The sequence below is a fragment of the Drosophila elegans genome, unplaced genomic scaffold (assembly GCF_018152505.1).
Source record: "Drosophila elegans isolate 14027-0461.03 unplaced genomic scaffold, ASM1815250v1 contig_208, whole genome shotgun sequence".
Classification (NCBI taxonomy): Eukaryota; Metazoa; Arthropoda; class Insecta; order Diptera; family Drosophilidae; genus Drosophila; species Drosophila elegans.
The window spans coordinates 22,242,124-22,265,822 of record NW_024545578.1 but is presented as its reverse complement, the minus strand read 5'-3'; the positions used below and the strand labels follow the sequence as shown (position 1 = coordinate 22,265,822).

Below are 23,699 nucleotides of genomic sequence, written 5' to 3'. Positions count from 1 at the left end.
TTATTGAGCTTTATAGTTTTTTATATAACTAACCAAGAAGTTTTAGGAACTTGCATTATCTCTTACTGATATTCAATTATCAATGTAAGTGCGGTTGTGTTCTAAAACCTTAATCAACCAGTTAACTATAATTATAGACAGAATCAAAGTTATTAAAGGCAACATTTCAAATAACCCCCAAAAATATCAAAAGCATAAAATAACGTATGTTTATTGTGTCTGTGTCTTAAAACTAACAACTCTTGGGGTTTGGGAATAACATGAGGAATAGACTTTAGGAAGGAATAGTGAGGCAGTTGGAATGCTCGAAGGGGATTCTCTAGTAGAGGGAACCGCGATGATGCAAATGCCTGAGACGTTGATCCAGCAACTGGCGTTCGTTGGACAGTGAAATGGTCGAGGTGGAGCGGTGTAGGGCGGGCAGAATGGCGGCTCCATGACCACCGTGACCACCCGATCCGTGCACGGCGGCGACAGTGGGCCCTGCCTCCGATGGACCACCACCCAATCCGGCGGTATTGCCCACCGCCCGTGAGCGCAGCAAGTGATTTCGGAGCGGCGATTGCCGGCGCACCGAGTTGTTGAATGAGATCTGCAGGGAGAGGCGTTTCTGGGACAGCGAGGCCAGGTGCTCCGGCGACAATTCGATCACCTGGGGAGGAGCAGTCGCCGCCACCGCCAAGGCAGCCGCTGTGGCGGCACTGTAGCTGGGCAGCGATGAGGTGGGCGATGAGTTGCCGCAGTTGCAGGAGGTGGAGGCTATCGATATGTTGTCCGCCCCGCCATCTGCGCTAGGGACGTTCGTCTCCACCAGGCTGTAGCCCACCGCTTGCTCCTTGCCGTTCTCGTTGCTCTCGAATATCTTGATGATGGGCACCACTGCGGGGGTCAGGATGATGCCCGCCTTCCGGAACTCCTCCAAAGCATCGTCGTAGGTGGGCAGTCCGGACACAATCGTGTAGGAGGGCAGCGACTCCGCCTCGTAGTCCGGCGGACAGCGGCGGCAGATCTCAATCGTCGGATCACTGTGATTGGCACGGTCTGCAAGAAAAAAGAAGGGAAAATCAGAATATACGTTTAGTACATGTTGGAAAAATGTGTAAGAAAAAAAATTCTATTAAAAACATATATTTTATCAGAAAATGAAATTTAGATTTTTAAGAAGTACTTTTAGCGTTGCCAAATATTATATAAATTTGTATATGTTATGCATAAAACTTCGTAACTTCATAATTCAAACTGAATTAATAAAACCATAATAAATATTCATTACTTTTTCAAAAGTGTTCTTTAAATTTTTTAAAACAGTTAAATGATTATTATTAAAATAATTTTATTTTTTACCAGACACTTGAAATTTAAACAAGTTAATATATTTGTTACAACAAAATATAGATAAAAAATGGGCATATATATTCCTAAGTGTACCCTTAAATATTATTTAAATCATTTTTTAATTGAATTAAGTAGCCTTTTTTAAATATTTATTAAATTATATTTTTATTATATTATTGTAAATATATATATTTTATATTATAAGCCCTTTTAAGCTGTCATTAAAAGCTTTGATTAAAATTGAAACTATATATTCGGAAACACATAAGTTACTGACTAGTTTTCAGTCCAGCTCTTTAAAACATTATTTATTAAAAAGCTTTGCTGAATAGTTGTTTATATTTTGCAGCTTCTATCATTTGCTTCCAATGTTTTATTCCCCCAGATTCCGGCTCGCTACTTCCGGCAGTCAAACAAGAAAAAAAAGAACAATCAGAATTATCAAATCAATTCCCCTTTGCTATACCATTTGGGACTTGCCACGGCAGCAAATGGCACTTAAAAGGCTCCCAACCCCTTGTAAATTGTACCTTTAGTTTTTGGGGATGTTGCTGCGGATCTAAATGAAATTTTTATATCGAGTGCTTGTTCGTTTAAAAGCTGGTAAAGCTGGCTCTAAAGGCGGCCAACTGCAAGCTGCGGACGCAACCCTTAAAAGTAGGCAACAAAAAACATTTATTGCAATTGTCCAGCAGGAGGAGTGAAATAAATGTGACTCCCGGGATGGGGGAAAACCGGCGAATCCACAGCGAATCTTCCCCAGAAAAAGGTGAGTCAGCAGCCCAATGATGGAGTACATGGAACTGTTGATGCGGCAAGCGTTTTCCCCGTGACATGGTACAAGATTTTCCAGATTAGCCGCATGCTGGGTGGCTTTGGCAAATATTGAAAATGGCACACGCTTCGGTTCACACCCTTCTATTTGGATACCTTCTATGCGGCGGGGGATTTAAAGCCTGCGGGTCGACAATTTTCAGACATTTTCACACCCACATGGCATGGACGCTCATTTTTTATGCAACGCTCTGTGAGCTTACGAAATTAAATTGATGATGCCCACGAAGAAAGCGGGCGGAATGAAAGTGAAAACTCATTTTCGGGTGGGGTTTTTCCCGGCTTGGAGCCGGGCCATATGGCATGTGGAAAACCCCAGGGAAGCTGTCAGTCCCTTTACTCCGTTTTTGCTCTGACAACAGCTCAACAGCTCGTGCTTAAGCCTTTTTGTAATTTTCAATTGACTTTAGTTAATTATGGGCCGGCTTACATCGGAGCTTAACGTATGGCTCCAGGGGGGGCGTGGCTGTTGTTTTAAGTCGGCTGGATACACTTTTGATTTTGCGACAGGTCGACAGTACTTGTAAATTCATAATGAAGGTTGAATACAATAAGGATTATTTCTGACTCAATTAAATCAGAGAAAACAATGGAAAAACAACAGTTGCTTCATGGCAATTCGTGTAAAGTAATAAATGTTTATTTATACAAATAAATTATTTTCCCAGCTTTGTATTTAAATTAACTCTTGAAAATAATGAAAAACTTACTATTAAAATAAGAGGTCGTGACTGCTGTTTTAAGTCGGATGGATACACTTTTGATTTTGAGAAGGTAAATTAGTATTTTTTTTTTTTAAATTATGTAGAGATGAAATAAAAAAAATACATTTTCCGGCTTTTGTATTAAGTTTACTTTATATTAAAATAGGTATAACAAAGGACATTTTCCGGCATTTATATTACAGTTTAATCTTAGGAAAGAATATGACTTTTTGTTTTAAAAACTTTTGGAATTCGTACAAAATGGTTTGGATTCTTAATTAATTTGGAGGTTGTATATGGAAACAAAAGCAAACATGTAACCTTTAGTTTTGGTTTAAGAAAGACTTCCTTTAGTTTAAGTGACCAGGGCTTATACAGTCATAAACTGGCCATCCCCAACCGAAAAGGACGCTTTTGACATGCCCACAACTACTCGGCTTGATGAACTGTCTGGGTCCGTGATCCAAAAGCCCCGGGACATACGCATTCAATTCCCCAAACGCAGCTTAGCACGACAATAAAATGAAGTGCAGCGCATAAAAAAAGAGAAAGCCGCTTGCCAGATGAAACGAAAGTAAACAAAGCCCAAAGTGTAAGTGCGTTGTGCATAAAATATTCGCCGCAAGTTATAAGCCAGCATCAAAATGGACACCGAAATTTCCACTAGTCAATATGCCAAAGGTCATGAAAGCGCCAAGGCATCCCCAACAAAAACTTGCTTAGCATCGGGATTGGAACTACAACTACACTGAAAAAAATGATAATGTATTTGTTTTTAATGAATTGAAAAATTTAAAAGTGCTACCTTATTAAAAAAGTCAACAGAATTAATAGAACATATTATATTGTTTGTGTATTGGGCAAATGTGTTGTTATTGTTGAGTTACAAAAAAAAAGTTGTTTTTGTATTAAAATTATAATTTTAAGAAATGTAGTATAACTTTTATAGTGGTGTTAAAATAGTCCATGGGTCATATCACTAATGATTTTAAAAACCAAAAGTCCTTTATAATACTTATTATTTTCTTAAAATGGCTCTGTTTAAAACTTAATCTCGTTATTGTTTTGTAAATAAAAGATTAATTTAATTTCTTGTAAAAAACCTTTTTTTAATAGTATGTTTTTACAGAACTATCAAAATTTATATATTTAAGCCTTTTATAAACTAGTGAGTTTTCTTATTATTATTAAAACTATAATTATATTTGGCAAGAAATATTTATCTCATGTCATTCGAAATTTTTTTTTCCTGTAAGAACTTTGAACCTAAGGCAGGCCAGCGATATTTGGGCGTTCTCACAATAACAACAAAAAAAGTTAAACACACTTTATGTTGGGGCTTCGCTTTCGAGTTTTGGGGGTCTCCAAGGGGGGAGGATGGAGCGCAGGATGTGGCAAGTGGGTGAAGTGGGTGAAGTGGGAGCTGTGCGTTTTGTGGATTTGTGCGCCAAACCACCAAAGCAGAAAGCAGAAAAAAGAAAACAAACGACATACAGCTCAAGCAACCAAAAGTGACGTGCCCAGGAAGAGGACGATGGAAATGGCAATGGCGACATGCCTGCCAGCGGACCGAAAAAAAAATGGGGGAAAATGGAACGGGAAAAATGTTCATCTTGGGCGCTAACACTCGAAAAAAATGATTGACATATTTTCTCAATTTTTAAATATACTTATTTGTGATAAGAAAAGTGTGTTTATTATAAAGATGAGTAAATCAACGTTAAAAGCATAAGAAATAACTTAAAATTAACCATATATTGTTTTTATAAAACATAGAAAACATAAATCTAACTTTGATATTAATTCTGTAATATCAAACAAAAAATAAAATGTTTTTTAAACATTTTCAACTATTTTAATTTTTACCACTTTTCTATTTGTATAAATATCTGCAATTGGTTTAACATTAGAACTGTTAGACCATTTTCTATGAAACATTTTTATTAAATATTGTATTGAAAGCTTACTTTATATTTTGTATAATTTATTCTTTTATTTTACTTTTAGTTTTGGTAAAAACAAAATAGATTTTTAACTATCATTTTAGCTTGGTTTACTATATGTTATGCTTACTAATCCCATTTCTTTATTTTTGCTTAACTTTATTTAATAGCCTATTTAATGGTGATTTGTGTTCATTTTTTCTGAGTGCTAAAGCGGTGGCAGACAGGAGCCAGCTCGAAGGATTTGCCAGGCACGTAAGCAGTTTATAGCCAGTCGACCCCCCTCAAAGAGAGCCAAAAATAAAAGTTCAGCCCACATTTTTGGATGCTGCCATCGTCATTTCCTCGTCCTGCCTTCCCAAGTCCTTGGGGTTGGTAAACACGGCACCAAATTGCCGTTTAAATTTCTCCCCAATGTCTACGCCTGGGGCCAAAGCGGCCTTGAAACATTATTATGACTGTGACGCCCCGTTTTCCCCACCTGTTAGGCCTGCCCCAAGGATTCCGGGCTCCCAATCCCCCGGACAACTTTATATTTGAAGTTGTGACTGCCAGACAAAGCCAGCCGGGGGAACCGTGAAGACAGGCGTTAAATGCTACCTATGCCTCCCAATGGACTTGGGGATCTGGGATCTGGTGTTCGGGGGTCTGGGGTCCATGATCCATGTCAAGGGTCTGGTCTGGGTGTGCCAGGGGTTATTCGGCCAACTTACGGCTCTGTCTGCTGCAGCCTCTGTTCTTTGTTTAACTAATTAAACTCTTGTAGCAGCGAGCATGCAAATACCATTTGGCCTTACTCGCAAAAACACGTGTCGGCTTGGCATGAAAAAGAGCGAAAACAATGGGAAAGAATGTTTTAGGCCCTAAACTAAACGCATGTCAGAATTGCATTGTTTTCTTTGAGCCGGAGACAAGAAAAATGATGTTGCCCAGGGCCAGGATCTGGCCAAAATGCCACTTGTTCGATTTCAAAGGCTTTCGAATGACCTATCTGAACTTGCACGTATATGACATAAAAATAAAGAAATTAAATAAATTTTTAAAGAATTTTATAAAATTATTTTTACTCAGAATTATTTTATAACAGTATGAGTACAATTTTTTCAGAAAATGTATACTTTAAGTTTTTGTTATTTTAAAATTTTTAAACAAACAAAATAAAAATCAATTTAATTAAAAAAATTGAAATCAAAACTAAAGAATTTTTTTAATAAGTTAACAATCATATCTTAACTAATTTAAAATTAGCAACTTTACTGAAATTCTTTCAAAAACTTAATTATTTAGCATTTTCAACGTTATTTGTATTTAGAATATAAATTAAATTATATTAAAGAGTTGCTTTCTTTTACTCCTAATTTTTATCCAACACATAATGGTTCGAATCAGATAGACTCAACGGTTAAATTGTCGCTTTATGTTTGCAATGCTCTGTGTTTTTCTGGACAAATGTCCCATCATCAGCAACTGTAGGGCATTAAAACTAACTGCTAAATTATTAGCAAGACAACCCATCCATCTCGGGGGCAGATCCTCCTCGGTGGGTCTTTGCACACGAAAACAGAAATGAAGAAAAATTGCGGCTTGTCAGTGGAAGGCAGAACAACAATAAAAAGGACAAAACCGACAACATGAAGACATCTTCAGCATCTTTCGCAGGAGTAAACGAAACACGCGCCAGGAGCATCCAACATCCCGCATCCAGGACGAAAAAGTAATAAGTGTGTCTATTTGTTTGCAAATATTTCATTTCCCGTGCCGTTTACTTTCTATCTTCCTTCCGCCCACAGCAGCCTTGGTTCGCAAAAAAGGAGAAAGCATGGAACTGTCACGAAAGTCGCATTTCCCCAAAACTAAATTATATAACCGTATATCAAATTTAGTCCCTGTTTATGGTTTTGGCCAACAAATTCAAATTGAATTGCCAAAACATCTCTTATGCCCGGGTTAAACTATAAATCCAAGAGATATCTTTTCAAGAAATCATTTATATTATTTGTCAAAGGTGAAGTAACATTTTTAGAAACTGAAATATTTAGCGTTCATAAAGCATTAAAAAGTAAAATAGATCTTATATGGCATAATAAAGAAAAACATATTCTGTGGTCTAGAATAAACATTGATTTTGCTTGGCAATTGGAATTTGATCAAAACAAATCGAAAGAAAATTTATGTATATATATTTCTTTAGTTAACAAAGTTACCCACTTTTAGATACCTATTCAAAATCATTTCCAACTGAGATCAGCATAATAATATTATATATTTTCAATTTAAAGGTTTTATGAACAAATTTATGATTTTTTTCTTTCATTTGAGTAACTGCTGCTCGACCATTTGATTTATGTACATTGAACTTGCTGAAAGTTCAACTAATACATAAAATGCAAACGGCGTGCGTGGGCAAACGAAGGAAAAAAGTTAGTGTAATTTATAAAATGCAAGCCACACATGGTGCCCTTGCCTGTACGAAATGCTGAATGTTATTAAAAACAATATAAACAACTTCCCGGTGGGTTGTTCCGGGTCGGTTGTTTATGGACGCCCGAGCCTTAAACCACAAAGTACCACTTTTCCTGCCTATTGGGCGGTTGTGCGGCAGTTGCGGCAATTTTCAAATTGACTTTTGCACATGTTGCCGCCGTAGCGAAAATGCGGGCAAACAATGTAGTCAAAGTGTGCTCCACTAAAAACAAAAAACATAGCGCAATAGGCCTTAGCTGTCTGGGTGTGTTGGAATCAGTGCTGCCAAGATTCCATAAGAAAATAAGGATATAAGAGCAAAAAATATGGAAAGCGCCTTAAATAAAATGAATTACATTTGAACAGAAGGGGGCATGGTTTTTATCCTGTCTTTTCATTTTACAAAATTAGTAAGTCTTACAGGTTTTAAAGAAATCCAATAAAATATTTTATAAATAAATAAGTTAACTAGGTAAATTTATAAAATCATTGAACATTCATGTTCAAAAAAGAGGTACGATCTTTTATTACAAAAAATCCGGTTTTTAAAAAAATATATTATTGTAAGCAAATGCAATTTTTAGAGGTCTTATTGTTTTTTTTGTATTACTTTAGTGAAATTTGTTTGTATTGTGACTAAAAAAATCGAAAAGTATTTAAAAGTCTAAGCCAGCAACACTGACATGAGTCTTATCCACAAACTAGTGCAAAAAGAGGGCGAAAAATACAAAAATAAGTGCATAGCAAAAACGTGCCAATCGAGCGCGTGAACGGAATAACCAAATAGTTTGCCGCTGCTGCGCCAAAAGTCAAATATCTATCAAAACAGCATTAGTGGCGGCAGCTGCTCTGTTTATAACATTTCGGGGTCCACCTTTTTTTATTTTAATTTTAGCGCCATGACCCACCCCCGACCTGCAACACTGCCCTCAGGGGCGGCACTCTCCAGCACTGTTCCCCTCAAACAGTGTTGGAAACGATCACGCTCAGTTTTTGCACGCTCACATACACAAACAAGGGTAACAACGCGAAGAGAGCGAGAAAGAGAGAAAAGAGAGCTCGAGAGAGAGAGAAAAATAAAAATTTCCAGCGGCGTCGGTGGATTTGGTATTGTTCTGAACGCTGCGCCGCAGTTTCGAGTTTTTGCCTGTTTTATTCCACTCCGATTTGTTAAAAGAAAAGCAAGGGTTCCATGTCAGACATGCTGAAAATGGCAAATGTTGCAAATCCGCTGCAAACAATGAAGAAAACAAACGCTGAGGAGGATTCCGAGGAGTCTGACATGGAAGATCAGGATGAAGAAGAGGAGGAGGAGGAGGACGATCTCCCGGACGATGTGGTGCTACAAATTGACAGCGAGGATGAGGCAGAACTGGAAGCGCAGCGCATCCGCTTGGTGGAAGAAGAAGCAGCAAAGACAACAAAAAAGGCAGAGAAAGAACTGCAGGAACAACAACAACAAGCGCAGGTCAGTAACGGTAACGAAGAGCAACTGGAGGAAACTGGAAAACCCAACAACAGTGGTAAGCGCAAGGGCCGTGGAAGGCCCAAACGCAGGGCTTCCACGAGTTCGCAGGCTTCCAGTGCGTCGATTGCGTCCATAGCTTCCCTCGCTTCCAGTGCTTCCCTGGTGGCAGCACAAGTTCTCGCAGATGAGAAGTCACGCCGCTTCATCTACAGCTGTTCCAGCTGCACTCACCACTACGCCGACAGCCTGATCCTCTCCAGACACTTCCAGCGGGCACATGCCGCCGACAAGCCGAAGAAAAAACGCGGTAAGACCAAGTGGGATTCCCTGGCAGAACCTCTGGATATTACGCCACCCCTAACATTTGACCCTTCGGAATTGGGTCACCTCAAGCCCTGTGCCCAGTTGCTCGTCCAAGGGGAATCCCTGCTGCAGCTATGTCTCGCCTGCAACTCACAGTTTGTGGATGAGGTGCGTTTCCAGGAGCATCTCAGCCAGCAGCATGGCTATTTCAAGCTACTGGTGCCCAAGGATGAACCCACCGATCTCCCGCCCCAGGCCATGGTCACCATTCCGGGGGCTCTGGCCCTGGGCAAGTCCAACTCGCAGCTTCAGCTGCCCATTCCAGCTCCAGAAACTCCACCACCCGAGCAAGATGCCAAGGAATCGCCATCCAATACCGGGTCCAATGACAAGGAGGATCTCGCCCTGATAAACGCCATGGTGGCCGAGATTGCAGCAGACCGCGTGAAGAAAACCAGTAGTCCTAAGGTCAGCAAGATGATTATTAAGCTGCCCATGCCCAGCAAAAGGGGCAGAAAAAGGTCGAAACCCGAAAAGATCCGGGACAGCAAAGATAAGTCTGAGAAGATTCGTGAAAGGAAGCAGGACAAGCCTGAGAAGAAGAAAAAACTGGACAAAAAGGAGGAACAGCAGACAGATTTCGAACCACTTACGCCAAAGAAATCTGACATAGAGATGGAACAGCAGCAGGAAAAGGATGCAAGGGATCAGCTGGAACCAGAAAGTGCTGAAATGAAACTGCAACATTCGGAAAAGGTTAAGAAAGATCAACCGAAGCTGCAAACATTACAGATAGAAGTCCAGCCGTCGCCTCAGAATGCTGAGGAGTCCCAGCTTCCAGAGAAAGATGAGCAGCAGACGCTGGAAAAGCCTGCAAAAGATCGAATGTTGTCGGAGAAGACTATTGCGGAGCTGCAAGTACTACCAAAAGATGTAAAGGAAGACATAAAGTCCACTAAAGACAAACCATCGCTCGCAAAAGTATTAAAAGCAAAACAACTTCTGGAGGAACCTGCAAAGGAGAAGCAGCCGCTCGAAAATAAAGCACAAGAGCCACAGCACATGCAAAAAAATGGTGCCGAGAACCTTAACATTGCTGAAGACGATCCACAAAAACTGGAGATTGATGACAAAGAGCACCAGGCACAGTTGGAAACACCATGTCACGATCATCACCAGCCGGCAAAGGCAGCAAAATCGAAACAAGCCGACAAAGAGCAGCAGCAAAAATTTGATAAATCGGAGAAGGATCAACAGCATCAGGCAGAAGTAAGTTTGATCTTAAATAGACGTGACGAACATTCAATAAACAGCCATTATTTTCAGGAGCCTTTTAATCCAACTAAGCGCAAGCGCGGCCGTAAAGAGCGCAAGTCACCCACACCCGTTCCCATACCGCTGGAGGACAAAGAAATCAAGGAGGAGGCGGAGCCACCGGAGCGGCGCACGCGCAAGTCTCGTCAGCAAGTGCACTACGTGGTGGATATCAAAGATGAGGAGGAGGAGGAGAAGGAGGACGAGGAGGAGGAGGAGCCAGAGGTGGATGATGACTCCTCAGCCACTGTTTCGCCGCATAACAGCTCAACGGACGACAGTTTCACCTCGATCAAACGTGAGTCATCCGAGGAGTCGCAGCGCAATGGAACTGGTGGCATACACACCTGCAATTTCTGTGGCAAAACCTTCAAACGTTTCTCGAGAATGCAGGATCACCTGCGTCTGCACACTGGAGAGAAACCGTACGTTTGTGGGCAGTGCGGCAGGGCATTCCGCCTGAAGATGCGTCTGGTAGAGCACCAACTGCGTCATCGCACGGAAAAGGCATACAAATGCGAGATTTGTTCAATGCCACTGGCCACCAAACAGGATTTATCGCTGCACATGCGTCATCACAAGAACGATCGTCGCTACAAGTGCGACAAGTGCAACAAGGGATTCGTTCGCAGCTCAGATTTGTCCATCCACGTGCGTATTCACACGGGCGAAAAGCCCTATAGCTGCGATCTGTGCGGCAAGGCGTTCCGTGCTCGCCAGAATCTGGTGGTTCATCGACGTACTCACCTCGGCGATAAGCCCATTCAGTGCGAGCTGTGCGACAAGCGTTTCGCTCGAAAGATCGACATGCGGGTTCACATGCGCAGGCATACAGGTGAAAAGCCCTATAATTGTGATGCCTGCAAGCGTGGCTTCTCCTCCCGTGTGAATCTGCTGCGCCACCAAGAGCGTGAGCACGGCGAGGACGAGAAGACCTCTGGATCTGGAAAGGTAGAAAAGAAGAAGCCAGAGCCGGTGAAGGAGCAGGAGCAGGAGCAGGAAAAGGAACCCAAAGCTAAAGCAGCGCCACGACGTCCGCGACGTGAGAAGTTGCAGCAGAAGATTGCGGCCCAGGAGAAACTACTGGATGACCTGAAACGCAGCTTGAGCGCCCTGCCAGAAATCTCCGAGGAGTCAACGCGGTCCAAACTCAATGGAGCTGGCGGGGAATTGGCCGCAGATGCGGGAGCAGGGCGTGCACAAGTACAGGTCACAGTGTCCATGCAAATGGAGCCGGCTCCCAATGCCGAAGACGATGAGGAGATCACACCGGAGAAGGAGAACGCCTTGTCAACGAGCTCAACGACCTCCGATGGCAAGACAAAGGCGAATCGCAAGATTACCAGCTACTTCACTGTTGTAGGTCAGCAGGCGGAAATCTAAAGACTTATGTTCAGGGTCAGCAACACTTCTTACTCATTACATTTTAAGATGCTGCACTGTACTTGGAAATGAAGGAGACATTTCCCTAGCGTAGTGTACACCTCGCAATTTTACATTTTCGGATTTTCAATGCAATCTTGCAGCAGGGATCAAGTATTTTCTTTTTATACTATTTATATATATTTACGAATTAATTTTGAGGTTCTATGGAGACGGATACCCAGGAAATATTTAATGTTGTGAAGGACATATAACCAACAAGAACAAGAAAAGACTACTTTTTAAAAGAAATATTGATATTTGATACAAAAAAAAAACAAGCAAGAGACTGCAAAGAGTTAAATACCATAAATATATATATATTTTTCTATAGACAGAGCAACTTTTGTGAACAAAATAAGTTAAACTATGTAAAAAAAAAAATACCAATACACTAGCATGTAAGTAAGTAAGGGAAATGTTTGCAACCTGTGAAAAACTAAAATATCTTGAAACTTAATTCCTACAACTCGAATTTCATTTAAACCGAATTGAAGTTCCAATCAACGATTTTTTATTAATAATTTGTAAACAAACGCTCGACCAAATTCAATCTTATCGAGCTTCCATATCAGCAAAATATGATATTTATAAACAAATGCGCACAGCAATTCGTATTTTATTTGCAAACATTTCCTTTTCATTCCCCCCTCATTTATAAACCGAATAAGCTGAAGAATGTTTCACAATTTCATTTAATTTCACCGCACACATGAAATCAATTGCAAGTCACTTAATATGCAATTTATACGAAATCTCCAACATATACTCAAAATTCCAAAACAATTGTAGTTTAATGAATATAATTTATATCTATAATGCATAAGCAAATGAAATGCTCTCGGGAAAAGTATATTTTCCTTTGAATTATTCTTGCACTATCTCAGCACTCTGTTAGCTATATTTATTTTACATACTTTACGCATTTACTTTAACATATTTACTTAATTTCTCGAATCGTAAGCATACCGAATAGACAATGCAAAAAGTCAGCAAACGTTTATTTCCTACATATTCTGAGTGCATTTTTTGTAAATTTAATTTGTGGCAGCTTCTCTGATTCTGTAGTATCTAAGAGAGTCCAATGAATATACGTTATTTTATAATTTCACATTTGTCGATTTTAATTTGATGCCACTTGCAAATTGTTGCGACCGGTACTTCAACCCCCGAAATTGCAATTACTCGAATGGGGGTGTGCGAGTTTTATGTTTTATGTTTATGGCATAGGACAACAAAAGGCAGCTGCTGCTGCTGCTGCTGCTGCTGCAGCCCCTGTCAATTTTTCAGCACTAACTATTGCTCGAGAGGATTGGTATTGGGGTGGACGAAGGACTAAGGAGAGTAAATGTCGAGCAGCAGTTTATCATTTGTAATGGGGTTGTACACGGTCCATTTCGTAGTGCCAAGGGGTTGATATGTGAGAGAAGATAAATGAAGCGGGACAAATGAGGCAGTGGGAGAGCGGTAGGAACTGATTTATGCCTAGATCCAGGTGAAAGAGCTATCCCTAAGCGATCGTTGAACTCTACGGTGAAAACTTAAGTTAAATATGATTAAATTATGACCTTGTCAAAATGATCTACAATTAAATAATTTAAATAAATGTGTAGAACTAAACTAAAGCTAGACATCATAAACAATGAAGTAACATTAATTCATTTTCTATACTGCTTTTTGGAGTGAAATGTCTTCCCACTTGAAACTTCTTTTTTTTTTTAAATAACACATTTGCTTTTAAAAAATAAAGCGATAGTGAAAAACATTAAATGAAAAGAGAGAGATAGAAAAAACCTAAACGGAAATATGAAACTGATAAGTTTTTGTATTCCCTATGAGGTTGACAGTTTTATTCCGCCCGGCATTTTTGTCTAAACAAAAACCAATTTCTTTGGTGCCGCTCTTGTTTCGCATGTTTTGGCCATATGCTTATCATCTGGTCGCTGCAATGACAATTTATTTTGTTCTGGCTTTCAAACAAAAGCGCAGCCAAAGAGAAAATGCCAAAATCAGCGAATATAACAGAGGCCAAATATGAGAATAAAAAGAATTTAGCTTGCTGCATGCGCCTTCAATGCAATATTACGCATACGAAGCGTGGTACCGCGTGCTTTGTTTGTGAGATTGTGCCAAAATACAAAAAAAAATGAGGAGAAACAAAAAGATAGTCAACGTGACACACTACACACACACTACACACACACATGTGCACGTTGGTGTGTGCGAAAATATGCAAATTAAGTGTGGCGACTTTTGTTCTCGCCGTTTTTTGGTGTAGAAAGCGTAAAAAGCGAGCAAAAACTGTACGTATACACATTATTTGGGCTGGCGATTGTGGAAAGCAAAGCGCCGAAAAAAACGAGTATACGCCCCGTTGTACAGTCAGTCAACTAGAGTGTGTTTGTGTATGTCTATGTCGGCTTGTGTTCGTGTGCCGATCAAGCCTGCTCTCCCCTCTCTTCTTCTCCTCACTCCTCTTTTGTTTTGTTTTTCCCCCGTCTCGTCAGCATTTTTACACTTTTATGTAGCTGGCTTTTAATTGAATTTCGCTTCAGTCTCAGACTTTGACTTCTTCTGTTGTTTCTGCTGTTTCTTTTCGCTGTGGTTAATTTTAAAACTACCCATAAAAGCCACACGCTGCGCCAACGTCGACGTCGGCAAGGGCAGCGGCTTTTGCCACTAATACAATTACGTCCTGCCATCGAGTTTGTTCTGGATATGCACTGAAAAAATCAATTATTTGGGGTGTGTCCGGTTATCGTTCCGGATACGATTAGGTTATGGATATACAAAATTTTAATAAATAAAAAAGCATTTTGAAACTAAATCATTTTTTATTTGCTTACAAAATATCACCATTTATTAATTAAATATATTTTCTTAAAAGTAATTTTTTTCCTGTGTAGACTCTCTTTTCAATCTCTCTTTCTCTCCCCGGCTGGCTTGTGTTTGTGTTTTTGTTTGTTAAGCCTCTCTGCGGCGGCTGCGTTTCTTCAGCTCTTCTGCATTCTTTTTGCGGTCGTTAACTTGCAACTGAACGTTTTGTTGTTGTTGATATTAGCCACTCCGTTCTCTTGCTGTTTCTGTCACCCGCTCAATGTTCTATGTTTTCCGCTCTTGTTTGTGTTGCTTTGTTGTTGGGTTGATTTGTTTGCGCAGCTCTCGTTGCTGTGTGTGTGAGCCGCTTTGCCATCGACGCTTCCGTTTGTGTGCGTAGGGCGAAAGAGAGAGCAGACAAGTTTTCCAACACTCAAACGAGCGCGCGCCATTTAAAAAATTTAAAATCGCCAACGGTGCGTATGCATGATAAGCGAGAAAAGTTCAATAATTTGAAAACACTACAAGTTGTTTGATGTTTTCAATGAATTTATTATTTTTAATAAAAATAAGCTGGTTCGTAGTATTGAATAAATTTATTTTACATCTCAAAAAACTTATAAAAGTAGCTGTGGTAAATATAATAAAATGATCTTGCAATTACAAGTAATATAATCACGCTGATAAATTGTAAAACATTTATAAGAAACGTAAAAAACTTATACGTTAATTTAAAATTTTAAAATTTCCCATTAGAGCCGTGAGTGAATTTCCGCACGAGTTGAACGAATTTTAATCAAAAGAACACAATTAGTGATTAAAACGTAAAGAGCCGAAAAATCGTATAATGAATGCATAATATAATTTACTGGTTAAGTATTTTTCCACACCAGAAATGGGTCTTTCTTGAATTGGCTCAATTGATTAACACATTTACCACTGCAACTTTTATTCATAAGTTGCTGACAAGCCTCATCCACATGAAATGCATTAAAAATTATTTATCCATAAATCATGCAATCGTTAATAAATAAAAAATGCATTCGAGTTCATTTCCCGTCGACAGTGAAATGGCACATAAACAAACAAACAAAGTCGAAAATGTAAAAAAATGGAAATAAAGGTGAAAAAATATAGCCAAATGCATAAATAAATCAGAGCAGCGGGGAAACAACAATGCGGCCTGTCGTTCTGTCGAACAAACAAATATTCATAATTGTAAAAAAGCTCAAAGTCAGCTCCCGCAGGGCTTTGATGGAGTACGAGCGAGAGATGTGCATGGCCAGAGTGGGATGGGTATGGACTGCAACTAACCGCTGAATGTGCATAATTTATAAAGCTAATTAAACGCGCATTTAACTAATTAAAAATATAGCGCGCTTCAATTATTGAAATATGCTGCCCAATTATGATGCAGTCCAAAAGTGAGACAGAGACGGAGACTGGTCGGAGGAAATTTGCAATTAAAATATATGTTTGTGTGCAACCCATTCGATTCCCTTGCCGAATATAGCAGAATCGAATGCTCAGCGTGGCGTATACGTAACGCTAATCAATGTGTATATTACGTATACGACAGCAAAGTAACATGACATGTGTGAGGGTTCAAGCTGGTTTGGAAATTTGTTGTTATTGGCTTCACTGGCGGCTGGTGTTACTGCTGCTGTTGCCTTTTTGGCTTTTAGCAACCAAATACTAATTGACATTTCGCTATGCCGCCTACTGAGAGAGATGGGGAATAATAGGGCGGAACACATGTCTATAGCTTTACAGTTAGCCCGCTACTGCTTGCCAATGCAAAAACAGTTTCAATTAAGCAATTAGCGCCATTGAAACAAATCCAACACGTTTTGTGGCTTATAAACTGAAGCATCATGTCGATTGGTTCGGGCCCTGCGGTCGATCGAATGGAACCGGGAATAGGCCATCGGATTGTGGATTTTGTTTTCTGCGGCCATTCATTTAGGGCAATTAAAGGGTAATTGGGGTATGCGTGTTTATTCAGGACGTGATTGATTGATCCAAAAATCTGTTTAGTAAGGACTAAAAATAGGCTGAACTTCATTGTAATGTATAAAACTTATGTATAAAGGAAAAGTGTACTTTGCTGGCTCTGATTTAAGTCTAAAAGATCATCCTTGATTCAATTTGTATTAAATCAGTTAAGAAGTTTTAAAGGCAATAAAATCTTGAAATCTGAATAGGAAATGTAAGGTTTCCTTAAAACACAGTATCTGGCAGTCTACTCAACTGCAGCAAATACTGATTAGTGTTTGCCTTATTACGTTCATTACTAATACAAATGCGGAATGCCATTTTAGTTACTGCTGCTAATTTGCGCAACATTTTTGTCCCGTTCAGTTAGCATATTTATGCGAACTCTGCGCTTCGATTCAATTTTAGCCACAAATCGAAAACAACAAATAGCATTTGCATATATACATTTTTAAAGTCTTGATCCTAAACGCTTATATATGTACATCCGTAAGCAGCTTACGGCTTTGTTGTCTGCCGTGAAAACCGTTCTGTATTGACGTCAGTGTTTTGCCCTCCTGTATTATATAAAGCAGCTTAAATCAAATCCATCGCGTGTTTTTCGGGGAATGGCAGAGAAAGCCGTGCTCGATTCGACACGATTTGACGACTCCTGTGGACATTGGCCCTGATGGCTATGATGCATCGCCATTGCCATTGCAATTTGCACTTTAATAAACCCGATGAAGCGAGGCGACTGTTAATTACATTTGCAAATTCAATCAATTTCGAACAGCCTAATTTAATTAACGAATCGCTAAGTTTAAATTGCGGCGTTGCCAAGTTGGTTAAAATTGTAGCAGAAGTTTTCGTTTAGTTAATCAATCTTTGTTACTGTTCGCAGGGGCTTCTGGTGTTAAAGTTTATCTGAAAAGTTTGCACTCTATTTATGTACCGATTCGAGAGGGTTTATTTTTAGCTGCTTAACGCATAGTTGGGTATTAACTCCTTAAGCACCTTATCTTTATTTGATATTTGGGCAATTCAGCTAATTGGTAACACCCACAATAAACTAATAGACCGTGACACTACAAAGTAATCTTTATAGCGTTTTGATTGGCCATTAAATATATAAACAGATGAATTACCCCTTTTATAAATTCTTATTTTTTTGGGCAATTAAGGTTCTGCGAACTCTCTTAATGCTTACATATCTTAACCTGCCCATCAACATAAATCCCCTGAAGCAACAGAATTTAATTTGTGGCCTAAAGGTCTTAGCCGCAAACAAATATTAAACATATATTTACTATTTAAGGCCTTTAACCAAGCAAACCAGGCAGAGAGTGTCAGCTTAAAATAATAAGTGGTGCAGGCCAACAATAGCAAATTGGAAGGCAAATCAGTTAAAATAATAACAATGCGATGGCCGCAACAATGACGGCGGTAGCAACACCAAAAACACAAAGATAAACAACTCATTAAAAGGAAATTAAACAGCCGTGAACGAAAACGAACGTCATGTCGCGACCCGTCACTCATACGCACTGTTGTCTGGGGCCACATGAGTGACGTTTCGCGGTTTGATAAAGACTCTCCTTAATTCTCCAGAAAAATATGTAATCAAAAGAAAATTAAACAAGCTCGTTTAAGCCGATGCAAAGTTTAAATTTTTTTAAATTTCTATAAATAAATAGATTGAACAGCTCATCTAGGCATTGGATATCTACAAAAGCGATTGGTATTGTCAAAAAGTATTACAAAAAGTGATTGTCAATAAGCCAGGGGTGTGGCTAGGGTGAAGTATTTAGTATCTTAATGTCGATTTTGCCTAGTTGCCATGTCGATAAGTTTTGATGGTTTTTAAAGCTATTTTATTGGGAAAAAACAACACTCAAACAGATTATAAGATAAACGTGGTAAAAAACAACAAAGTTCTGACAGGGCGAAAAAAAACACCATCAATTCTTAACCTTAAAATTACACTTTAATTGTATCTGTACGTTTTCAATATTTCTTTCTTATTGTTTTTTATTTTAAGTTGATCCGATTAAACAACACTCTTGTAATCTTTATTTTATTAGTAAACCGCTTCAGGATTTGGAAAACATAAAATAAAGTCATTAAAACATAAAAATATTTTTAAAACTTTTGAAAGCCTCAACTTAAGCCATATATTTACTTAATTCTCTTTAAACTCTAGTATTTGGATAGTATTTACTACTACTACGCCCCATGCCAATATAAATTGTATTGCACTTGGCTTTATCAGTGAAAAAGTCTTTTACACATTTATTTTCTTTAGGCCGAATGTTTGCTTAATCCCATTAGTGCTCAAGGTCTTTGACTTTCTGCACTTGACTTACATTCGCCCCTGATCGGGGCAATTGGCTAGTCTTAATTGAAGTCGAAACGAAGGAAAGAAATTAGCCGGCAACCATTTTGACCAAAAGCAAACACTTGAGCGCCAGTCACTTGGCCAATGCAGCACAAGAGAATTTTAATTAATTAACACAAATTTGCAGTGTAATAGAAACGCTGGGAACACAAGTATTGAGGGCTTGAGATGTTGGCAAATGTAAACAACAGCCAGTGCTTGAGAATCTCTCTGAAAATGGGCCACTTGAATGCAACTTTAATTAACTGGAAACGTTATGTTTGTTTTTGAAGGCGGCCAATGGCAAAGACAATGGCACAAGAGCCCGAGAAGGGGTTCTCGAAAGATAAGAGCCAAAACGCATTGTCTGGGAGCTGTTCTCCACCCACTGTTTAATCAATGTAGTTGGAAATTTATTGGGCTAATTGCTTTATAATTTATAGGATAGTCGGAAACGGACAAAATATGATTGGGATTTGGTTGGTTGTTGCCCTTTACACGGTAGAAAACGCATTATAGCAGTGTCAACTAAATTTATTTATTTAAACATTTGTAAGTTTACAAAATGCAAATTAGCTTTTCAATTTTAAATTCTGTTTAACCAATTGCTTTCTTTCAAATACACACATTTTTGATATTTAAAAAATTAAACACGAAATTAAAATGCAGTTTTTACAATAATTAAGACCTTTGAAAATGTTAAAATAAGTTTGACAGCTGTTAAAATAATTTTATTTGTAAGATTTGGTCTTTAACAAACGATAAGCTAATTTTCGTGATATTTTTATTTTTAGTGTGGCAGCTCCTGTTCTGCGGCTTCCAATTATTATTTTGGCAAATTGTTGGCCCAAACAGACAGCTCATAGAATACACTCGTGTATTGTTTATTAGCCAGCAGAACTGCGAAATGTCTTGTGCTGTTAGCCACTGTTTCCGAGTCACAAGATACGACTGTAGTATGTTCTAAATAAACACTAACTGAAATTTCAATTCCCCTTTTGGAGGTGAATCATTCGCCGCTGGGCCCGACTTTATTGTTTTATTTTTGTTTTATGCTTTTTCCATTTGTTTTAGAAAAGTTCTTGCCAGCCGCAGACTTTGCTTTTGGTACTTTTGTTTATTTGTTTTTATCGGTTTCTGTTTCGGTTTTTGTTTTTTTATTTGCTTGACTCTCGCGGCTCTTCGCGCCAAAGTCCAAATCTAAACGGGTTTCCACTGACGTTTAATTCAGCTTCAATGATTCTGCAATTTGATTTATGGATTACCGCGAATTTGAATTTTCAACAGCGCAATCGTGTTATATGAGTAATTGTTTATGTTTGATTTGTCAGGTATGTAAATGTGTAGGCACAGATTAAATGGAAGCTGGGTATAGCGAAATTTTATTTGCTGATTGTTGATCTATTGACGTTGATGAAATTCAAATGGCTTGTTTAAAAAGCATTAAGGAAATTGCTTTTAGAGCTGTATAGAATTGATCGTTTAGGAAATTTGGAAATAAAAAGATAATAATAAACACATATTTTAAAGAATTTTTAATGTAAAGATAACTGCCTAGCAATAAACAAAAAACCAAACAAAATTACTCTTTGCAATAAATTCACTCCTTTCAAATCTTTGAATTAATTTTGATATTTTGTATATTAATACAAAACAAGAAAGAAAGCAAACTTCGGCAAGCCGAAGTTCATATACCCTTGCAGCTATTGCAAGAATTAAACATTTTTGAAAACATTAAAATTATGATTTACTTTCGTATATGTTTAAAAACATTGAAGCTATGATGATTTGCAGCCCAATTATTTGATAGTTATTTTATACATTTTTATTATTTCTAAGGGAGCTATATGATAGAGACGTCCGATTTTGATAAAATTTAAAACATAATTCTGAAATATTTAACCATTGCTATATGTCGAAGAACTAAACAAAAAATTAAAAAACAGAAAAGTTATAATTTTTTTTCATTTATTTTTCCGATTGTTCCTATGGGAGCTATAGATATAGTCGTCCGATTTTGATGAAATTTAAACCGTAAATCGGAAATATGTAACCATTACTAAATGTCGAAGAACTAAACAAAAAATTAAAAAACAGCAAAGTTATAATTTTTTTCATTTATTTTTCCGATTGTTCCTATGGGAGCTATATGCTATAGTCGTCCGATCCGGCTCGTTCCGACTTATATACTATCTGCAATAGAAAGACAACTTTTGGGAAAGTTTCATGCAGATAGCTTTAAAACTGAGAGACTAGTTTGCATATAAACGGACGGACAGACGGACAGACGGACAGACGGACATGGCTAGATCGACTCGCCTAGTGATGCTGATCAAGAATATATATACTTTATAGGGTCGGAGATGTCGCCTTCACTGCGTTGCAAACTTCTGACTGAAATTATAATACCCTCTGCAAGGGTATAAAAATTACAAAAGTTATTATTAATTGCTTAAATTCCCTATTGTTATTCCTAGGTCTATTAAGCTTCATGCAAAGAAAACGCCTAATTAATTTTCATTAAAATATACCTGATTCTATACTAGTTTCTTTCTAAATACTAATACTACATTATAATCCCTAACAATGCGCACATTACGTATACGCCCAATCGGCCAGACTTACATGAATTCTTCCACTGCTGGAACTTGTGGTACACAAAACACGCGCAAATGAAGAAAATCACAAAGACGATGAGCAGTGTGAGTATAACTCCAATCCAGATATCGCTGACCACATGGGCAAAGTCCTGTCCATCATCTCCAGTATATATCCTCGATCCGTGGGCTATATGAGGTGTAGGAGCCCTAGCCGCTGGCAGTACATCGAACAGATCGTCGGCCACATCGGCGACATCATTCGCGGAGGCGGCGCCACTCAAATTGATCTCGACCTCCTGGCGATCGATGGTGAAATTGCCCAAGGCCGAGTCCAAGCCCAAGGCCAGCTGCTCGAGTTTATTGATCAATATGGAGTAGTTCCCAGGCAGATCGAAACCCCCAAGATCAAGTTTTTCGCCACTATTCGCCGATGTGGCATCCAAGGTCGTTGCCGTGCCATTGAGGCCTTCACTCAATGTGGTCGATGTTGCAGTTGTGTCTTCGAGGCCTGCCAGCAGGTTGCCCGTGATATTCAGCGCTTTCAATAAATCAGACATCGTTTAGAACTCTCTGTTTTTTTTTCAGTTTTTTTTTTGGTTCACTAAAGTTTTGGTTTTTTTTTCGCACTCGTATTTCTGGTGTTCTTTGATTGTGATTCAGCCGCGATGCTGGAGCTTCATTGCGCGACTGAAAACGCCCGTCGAGTGTAAAGTTGCAAATTTGCTGGCCCGCTTTTTGTCGGCACTCCCGAATGGCATATAGATTTTTATTTTATTTAATCTCCTGCCCCCCCTACTTTATTCCGTTTTTCACTTTTCAACTAATTGTGTTAACGCATCGGTGTTAATTCGCCTCACGCATCTCGTACGGTTTTTGTTGAAAATAGTATGTAGTATCTCGCAGATACAGGCCAGTCCGCTCTCATTGCTGATTTGTTGTTCAAATATTGATCGTTGGTATTAAAGCTCTCCTTTTTTTTTTTTTGCTGTTTGCTGATTTGCTGCCGGGGAATTTATCTTAGCAATAAACATATGCACATACTATATCTCCTTCGGCTGTCCATATCTGTATGAGTTCATTTTATTGATTTGCCAAGTGGAAATGGGGGAGCAAATTTGTCATGCCTCTGAAGCTCTGCTCTGTTTCGTTTAATCTCTAGCCATTTTCGAGGCTGTAAAATCTCCTCATATTTGCCCGGCTAATTCGCGATTACACGTGAAGTGCATATTGCTGAAGGCAACACAGTACTCGTGTGCACTGCCGATCCTCAATTTACATTGAGTTTGTGTTACTTAATATGAGGTCTAGGATTTATAAATTCTTCATCTGACAAAAAGTAATGATAAGAGGTCTTATCACAATTTGATGATTTGTAAACAATTTATATGTATTTCCCCTATTAACCAAATATCTGAATACGTACGTCTTTATTTTAATAAGTGTTCTATGAATATTTAAACAAATCACTTATAACTAGTAATGTAGATTATTTGGCATTAATTATTAATTAGTTGTGTAAGCCCGTCTCACTTGTATGGTTATCTAGTATCAATTATTTGCAATCAATTCACAACTAGATAGGCGTAACTTTACCCTTCAATCAGAGACTTTTGTGAGTCTTAAAGCACACACCCATCACATTTAATGGCAGACGACTGTTCTATATTTAGAACAGCTTCAATAATAGTCAATTAGGCCGCTTGTTGTCAGCATCTATAAACATTAATTAAGACTGGCGGAGCCCTATTGAAGTTCAGTACAGATATCTGGTCACTTAAAAGTAAGTATAAACATTTTAAGTAGACCAGACGGAAAGTGTATGCAATTAATGAATAAGTCAAGCGGAAAATTTTACACTCTCAACGTCTTTGCATACAAAATAATTATAATCTGATTTTGCATACTAGATCGGGCTAGTAAGTGATAATGCTGATAATATAAGTAGCCCAAGCCTCGTGTTTGACAAATCAATTTAATATCAAAACAAATTATTAAAAATAATTATAAAGAATTATAGCTTAATTGCAAAATACTGGGTGACGAAAAGAAGGTATTTACTTAATAAACATTAACATTCAAACACTTTTTCTAAGTGTTTCCTTGTTTCGCAGCAAATGTAAAAATATTTACAAATGCGATTACATT

General features: G+C 38.5%; 2 protein-coding genes across 4 annotated transcripts in view; one reads left to right on the top strand and one right to left on the bottom strand.

Moving 5' to 3' along the window:
* Nucleotides 1-195: 195 nt before the first annotated feature.
* The window catches only part of LOC108136090, a 40,847-nt gene continuing 17,343 nt past the window's right edge, over nt 196-23,699 (bottom strand). Inside the window, exons 2-3 of one of the 3 annotated variants that reach the window (XM_017257058.2) lie at nt 21,580-22,619; nt 196-1,041 (exon numbers count right to left, since the gene is read on the bottom strand). In XM_017257058.2, coding sequence (XP_017112547.1) covers nt 320-1,041; nt 21,580-22,111 — 1,254 coding nt within the window. In that variant the 5' untranslated portion in view covers nt 22,112-22,619 and the 3' untranslated portion in view covers nt 196-319. The remainder of the gene's footprint in view (nt 1,042-21,579; nt 22,620-23,699) is intronic. The other 2 variants (XM_017257059.2, XM_017257061.2) reach the window with 2 other exon arrangements.
* On the top strand, nt 8,279-12,897 carry LOC108136089 (myoneurin). Its single transcript, XM_017257057.2, has 2 exons — nt 8,279-10,319; nt 10,377-12,897. The coding sequence occupies exons 1-2, from the start codon at nt 8,472-8,474 to the stop codon at nt 11,745-11,747; spliced, it is 3,219 nt and encodes a 1,072-aa protein (XP_017112546.1). The 5' UTR covers nt 8,279-8,471; the 3' UTR covers nt 11,748-12,897.

What these genes read in the sequence shown, in the direction of transcription:
- LOC108136089 (XM_017257057.2), top strand. Translation starts at nt 8,472, where the DNA reads ATGTCAGACATGCTGAAAATGGCAAATGTTGCAAATCCGCTGCAAACA. An exon ending in ATCAACAGCATCAGGCAGAA is followed by an intron (nt 10,320 to 10,376) that starts GTAAGTTTGATC and finishes CATTATTTTCAG; the next exon opens with GAGCCTTTTAATCCAACTAA.